Source organism: Macrobrachium nipponense, chromosome 3 (assembly GCF_015104395.2).
Source record: "Macrobrachium nipponense isolate FS-2020 chromosome 3, ASM1510439v2, whole genome shotgun sequence".
Classification (NCBI taxonomy): Eukaryota; Metazoa; Arthropoda; class Malacostraca; order Decapoda; family Palaemonidae; genus Macrobrachium; species Macrobrachium nipponense.
In genome coordinates, this window is record NC_087202.1 from 64,427,300 (window position 1) to 64,434,150 (window position 6,851).

At 44.3% G+C, this 6,851-nt stretch overlaps 1 protein-coding gene across 1 annotated transcript; it reads right to left on the bottom strand.

The window, feature by feature from the left end:
* Positions 1–316: 316 nt before the first annotated feature.
* On the bottom strand, positions 317–2,846 carry LOC135222404 (uncharacterized). Its single transcript, XM_064260492.1, has 4 exons — positions 2,679–2,846; positions 1,842–2,318; positions 1,137–1,622; positions 317–1,075 (listed from the first exon to the last, which is right to left on the bottom strand). Exons 1-4 carry the CDS (start codon positions 2,844–2,846, stop codon positions 317–319), a joined length of 1,890 nt encoding a protein of 629 aa, XP_064116562.1.
* Between the last annotated feature and the right edge of the window lie 4,005 nt (positions 2,847–6,851).

The window sequence follows — 6,851 nt, forward strand, 5'->3', positions numbered from 1 at the left end:
GCGAGACAGGGCGTCTGGTATGCAAAGTTGTTTCCCTGCGCGCCATACTGCAGTGAAGATGTAGGGGGCCACTTTCATCTTGAGGCGTTGAAGGCGTGGATTCTCAATAGCATCCAAAGTGTAGTGATTGAGAATTGGTATCAAGGGGCGATGGTCAGTCATTAAGGTGAAATGTTGAAGTCCAGACAAGTATAGGCGGCACTTAGCTATAGCCCAAGTGACTGCAAGTAGCTCCAGCTCTATGGTGGCGTAGCGAGTCTCTGTATCCGTAAGGAAACGAGAGCCACACTGGACGAGACGCATCTGACCTCGGCCGTTATCTTGAAGTAGGGCATAGCCGAGACCGTATAGGCGTGAGGCATCTGTTTTGTAGAACCACAGGCGAGGCAGGATTGAAGGGTGCCAGGACAGGTGGTGAAGTCAGAGCTGTCTTGACTTTCTTAAATGCTCGCTCATGGTCGGGCGTCCAGACGAATGAGCGTTTGGGGCTCATAAGTGGACGTAGGGGCTGTGCTGCTGCTGCGATGTCTGGAGTGAAGTCGGCAAGTTGATTGACGAGACCCATAAACGACCTGACGTCTGTGACATTGGACGGTGTAGGGAAGTCGCGTATAGCTGATACCTTGTCAGGGTCTGCTGCAATACCATCGGATGATAAGACATAACCGCAAAAGTTAACTTTAGGGGCGGCTACAGTAAATTTTTCCTTGTTGAGGGTGATGCCATACTGACGGCATCTGGTCAGCATTTGGTGCACGTGTTGTAGGTGGGAAGGGAGATCCTCGTCGGAAAGGAGGATGTCATCTACAACCTTCACACAGTTGGGGAACACCTTGTAGTGCCATATCTCCACGGAGGCAGTATGCATCACCTGTTGCTGAAAATCCATCGGGCCGCGACAGTGCTGGAACCTTCCATACGGAGTTATAAATGTAGTCAGGTGGCGGTCCTCTTCTGCCAACTCCATTTGCCATAGCCATGCAGGGCATCCGCTGTGGTGAAGTACTTCGCAGTAGGAGAGATGTTGCGGACGGCGTCCATGGGGTGTAAGTGAAGGGTGTGTAGGGCGGGCTACCTGAGAATTTAGGTGGGCGTGTGGATCAACAGTGATGCACACACCTTTGTCCTTGGGGTACCAAGACCATGGGATGGCACCAATTCAGAGGGTTCGTCGCCTGCTGGTCTGATGATTCCTTGTTGCACCAAGGAGAGTCAAGTTCTTCTTTCACTTGATCTCTGGTAGAGCCAAAAACCGGAAATGGGGGCCTGGGTGTATGCACAGCGAATGGTGTAGCACCAGGTTTCAGGTGAATCCTCATTGGAGGGCCTGCCATTTTCTTTAGTGGCTGGGTTTGTAGATCCTTCTTAGATATGAGGACGTCGCTGAAGTGCTGAAGAAAATAGTCCTTAATAGCTGCAGGTGACGTCATGGCAGAGGCAGGAAACTGAGCGCATCTGTTGACATGTGTTACCTTGAGGATGGGCTTCGGGAATTCCAGCGACACTATGGCGAGAGCTCGGCAATGTTCACGGGAGAGGAGGGGAGTCTGGATATCCTCATGAACATGTATGGTTGCTGAGCAAGACTTGTTGCCAAGACGAAGTGTTGCCTGGAAAGCATCCTACAGCCGGTGTCATGGGGGATCCATCTGCTGTTACAATGTCTGTCATGGGTGGAGGTTCGAGCCTTGTCCGAGGTATGCGGAGTGCATCCAAATGTATGGTGCCAATCACTGTGATGTCTGCTCCTGTATCGGGGATTAGCTGGAGTTGTGCTGATATATCGCCAAATGACAGAGAGACAGTGACTGGTGTGGGGGACTCGCTACCCAAGTTATTACCCACAAAACAGCAGCTGGGATTTGACTTATTAGGAGGAGGTAAAAGCTGGTGTACCCAGTCTGACTTTTCTTGGTCGACCTGCACATCTTCTCAAAATGTCCCTGTTTCTGGCAGGTCTTGCACTGAGCTTCCTTAGCAGGGCATTTCTGAGTGCGGGGCCAATGACCCGTGCGTCCGCAGTTATTGCACGATGCACCCGTGGCTGGGCATTGTCCGGAATCGTGCTTGCGAGAGCAATATTGACAAAGGTCACTGTTAGGAGACTGGTGAGAACGTTGGTCAGGAGATCGATGAGAAGTCCTCTTCTGTAGACGCTGGTTCTTCTTGTATGTAGATACTGCATTGACCTGACTAGGGGAAGATGCAATGGCTGATGCAGTCGCACGTGTAGATTCGTAGGAGCGGCAGCATGTCACGAACTCTGCGAGGGTAGATGAGGGTTGGAGGGGATAAGGCGTTGTATTAACTCTTCGTCTCTCACACCCATCAAAATTACCATCTGCAATTGCCGTTCGGTGCAGGAGGTTTTTTTTTTTTTTGGGTTGTCAGTGCATAAGTCCACTTCATCAGCGAGATCCTTGAGGCGTGCGTAGTAGTCTGCAAACGATTCTCCGACAGCCGTGTTTTGCAAGGACAACAATTCCCTGCGTCATAAGGCTTCATTTCTGAGGCTTGCGAAAGTGCTTTTTGCAGTGTATCCAACACCTCTGTAAGGGAAAGTGATGTGTTGGGAGGGATGCCCAGTGTATGCGTAAGCAGGCGCTGGACGTCCAGGGAGATGCAAGTTCTCAGGTGAATCAGCTGGGAAGTTTTGATGTAACCTATCAAAGTCCAACTAATGCCGCATAATCCTCAAAACGGAGTCTCCATTGGCGAAACGCTTGGTACGTTGCATCTTGTTGCAGGAGAGGTGGGGGATGGACTGTAGGCTTGCTAGAAACTGAAGGTGTATTCTCTGAGAAGCCAGGGGGTGGGGGAACAGGTGTAACAGGAGGTGCAATCATGGGGTTAGTTTGCCGGGGTTGCGATGCCGCCAATCTGTCCTGATAGCAAGGAGAAAAGAGACATGAAACCGTGGTTGTCTTCCTGTCTTGATTGCTCCATCTGTAGTCTTGAAGTTCTGCTCCTCTTTGTCGTCGTCGGTCTTGCCTTCTTGCATGCTGGAAGTCTGCAGAAAGTGTATAAAGATGAAGTATGTCATTATTCTGGTCTTCTGTCCTATTGGGAGTCAGGGGAGGAGGGAGAGTGGTGCTGGTATCTTCATCAGCAGTGGGGAGGTGTGCACAGGTACCTCGTCTCTCATCAGACCTGCGTTTGATCCTCGGCCTGATCCGCGTGTCTGCTCCTCTGTCTCATCCGCTGTCTGATCCATTAATCAATTAGCTTTTCCTCTTGTTGAGCCATGTCGTGTTCGGTGTCGTAAGAGAGCTTGAGATCAGTAGAATGCCAGAAAAATATCCAAGTCGCTGTATGTAAGCGAAAGAAAGCACTTTGGATATTTAAAAAATTACAATGTTGTCAGTGCGCTTGTGAAATAAGCGGCAGTCGGGTGGGGTGAGTGAGTGTGTGTTGCGAGCTAGCGACCAGAGGGGAGGCGGGAGGGGTGAGAGTGCCTCTGGGAGTCTGGGGGAGCGCCTCGGGCCTCAGTCACCATCGATGCATGACGAGGGGAGGATGTATGGTGGGGGCTCCCGAGAAAACAGGCGCTAGAGTTCAAATGTCCCGAAGAAAGCTTGGCAAGGACACTTTAATATAATGCAACACAACACTATAGCACACTGTCACTCTAACCCCTGCACTGCACAAACACTATCACTCTTGGAGACACTGTAGTAAACTGTCGTTGATATCTTGAGTCACTGTAAGGAATCCAATGTGCGAGACGAGAAGAAAGCGGCAATGGCGGTCGTCTTCTTGGAGTCCATAACGTGCGGTTACTCACTGCGCCATGTGTGGGATGCTGCCACATACATCCATGCAAGAAATGGAATGAAGGGGTGACAAATCAAACCCGTAGATTCTTTAAAATCTTGTAATGAAGATAAACAAGACATCAAGACGACAGCAGCGGGAAGCAGGTCCGCGCTTGTCCACTACAATGACCACTGGACAGAGACTGACTATGCATATGTCGGAAATAAAGGCAGTAAAAGTTGAACACAATCTAATTACATTGTTGCCACGATGCATAACGAAATAGTGGTCTTACAATACGTGCAACGAGAAAATATAAATGGGAACATAAATATAATTCTTCTATAGAATAATACAAAGTAAATGTACAAAATGTTCATAAACTGTACGTAATTAATATACAGCATAACATTAAATATCTATACACAGTCGACCTATTCTACTTCCTAGACATCGTTCGTTTCATGTATTATGGTATGGGCAGTTTAACTCTCTCTCCTCTCCCCCTCACTCTTTCCTTCTCAAATTGCTTAGTATTCTGATAGTTTTCCGAGACTGCGATGTTATTCATGTACCCAGTAGGTGCCCTCGACGTTAAAATTCATTGTCTTACCACAATTCATGAATTCTAAAAGTGTGCTCTATCTTCACTGGAATCCGATGAAGAATTTTCGCTTCAGTTAAAAAATAAAAATTTAGTTTTTGAACGTATTTACATTTAAATTGAAATACTTAGTTAAGTATTATTTTACCTTTTACGCTGTCTATTTCTTTAAGGGTCATAATATATATATTATTTAAATTCAACTTGAATCAATTTTAAAGAAATTTTAGTTAAAAGCAAATGCTCTTGAAGTCCATTGTTCGGATTTCACTCCACTCTGGGAAAAATTACCTGATGATATACCATTTGATAACGGCAATATTTATAATGCTACATAAACACCCTGAATGGGAAGATAAAAGGGCAGATTTAATCCATACAAGATACAAGTAATTTTGTGACCATTCTTTGGGGGTTTTGAGGTTTGGGGGTTTAGAGGGGGTTCCGTCTTCTCTTGCCTTTAATGCTAGAATAATGCATGCTATAGAGAGCTTAATGTGGGATGTTTGCTCAAGTCATTTAACTCGTATGTAAGTCGATTGTTGGTCCGCTGTCACTCAGTCAATCAATTTAATGGGATAGGGGGCAAAAGGTCATCGGAGGAAGAGTTGGAGCCTGAAGAAAGTCTTTGCGTTACTATTCCTCATGTAAACTACGAAAGTGAATGTGTACCGCTGGTGAAGATGAAATACAATGGGATGGGAAAGTATAGGTCATACTCTTATGCATGCATTATGTCCACTTCTTTACATTTCTGTATCTACATGTGTCGAACTACTTCAGAATGAACCACGAAGAATTTCATGATGTATAAGTCGGAAGGAGGTTTGTATTACATTTTGATTAGTATCCTCAGTGCCTCTGTTTCCATCTCAAGCTTTGAACCGAGCAGCCTACTTGAATCGTGATATTATCTTAATAAGGAAAATTTATTCTTCTTACGTGGACATACTACCGAGTGAGTCTTCAGTATGTTACCCAGTACCAATATATTGTTATCTCAAAATAAGTAAATAGTTTTACTTACATATTAAGAAACACAAATTCCTCTCTCTCTCTCTCTCTCTCTCTCTCTCTCTCTCTCTCTCTCCTTATATAGATAGAACTTTTGTATGTGAGGGATTTTATTATAACCAGATCCAGATGCATACAAATTCGGTCGAAAGAGTGTAAAGGAATCATGGAGACGTTACATACACTTTACCAAACAGTAGCCCTTTCCTCTTGAAACAGTCTGAGTGCTAAGCTGGTCAGAATAATGTGCAGGTCGACTGGCCAGTTGTATTAGTTCTGACAATTTGTTATGGAGACTGTAAACCACAATTTACGTTTTACCCTTGGAATCTTAAGAACAGTTCGTGTTGTTATGTGATTGACATTTCTTTTTCTTGATTTTCTCATGGCCTGTACCCCTCTTCTGATTTCCGCTATTTTTCATATCTTTATCTCGTCCTCCCTAATGCACTGGGTAAAATGAAAGAAGCTTAATACAATTATCGCAACCCCCACCACATCCCCCACCAAAAAAGGACTCCAAGTGTTGTAGCCAACAAAAGTCTGACAATGTATGGGCAGCATAGAGGGTTGTAGAGTAGTGCTCGAATTAAAATGCTGCTTAAAGTAAGAGTTAAATATGCAAAGAATTCAAAGATTTACTTTAATAATTTTCGTCAATATTCATCGTGTTTAATTTTAGCGTATCTCGGTAAGTGAGAAATTATTTTTCACGAAACGAAACGTAAGAATATTTCACTTATGGGTTTTTCTCCTCATTGTCATAAGAATGAGGAGTTACCAGATAACTGTCTCATCTGTTATTTTCTCAAGCTAGATTTATAAGTTATAAGTAGTAGTTTTAGTAATTGGGGAGTTGGATATATGTCTATTGAACACTCGAAGGTCCGTCACACAGCTAGCAAGCATCCATCGGATGGTACACCTGACTAAAATACCAGTTCTGTAAAATGAAATTTAAAAAAAAGGCAAATAAACGTGGTTGCAGTTTTGTTCCATATATTCAACAATTATTAATTTACTTTTGACTGTTGATTTTATCGTTATTTTGCATTATAGATAAATGTAACCGTAAATAGCAACGTGTAATTGCCAAAACATTTAACTCACATTGAATATGGCACCTGGTAACCTATAAAAAAATGACAGACTATAAGAACCGTAATGTAAATTTGATAATTCCTAAAATCATCAAAATAGTAGAGAAATAATTAGTCGGATACCATTAACACTGACATTTATTAAAAAATATGGGACTTTTGCGCTCTGTGCCAATCTTCTTCTTCCCTCCCAGCTTTATCCCTGTTCGGGGTCGCCGTTTTTAATGAGTCTCTTCCATCTACCTCTGTCCTGTCATTTCCTCCCGTACTCCCTTCTCCCTCATATCATCTCTAATGCAATCTCTCCACCTGGCTGGTCTAGAGGTCTTCCTCTCCTTCGTGTTCCATCCAATACACTTCCTTTTCCCACTCAGTCG

Excerpts from the sequence above, each read along its gene's own strand:
- LOC135222404 (XM_064260492.1), bottom strand. The coding sequence starts at position 2,846 with ATGATTGCACCTCCTGTTACACCTGTTCCCCCACCCCCTGGCTTCTCA. Across the intron at positions 1,623-1,841 it reads TCCCAGCTGCTGTTTTGTGG|GATGCTTTCCAGGCAACACT; the intron begins GTAATAACTTGG and ends CACCGGCTGTAG. Across the intron at positions 1,076-1,136 it reads GGTGCCATCCCATGGTCTTG|GTAGCCCGCCCTACACACCC; the intron begins GTACCCCAAGGA and ends CTAAATTCTCAG.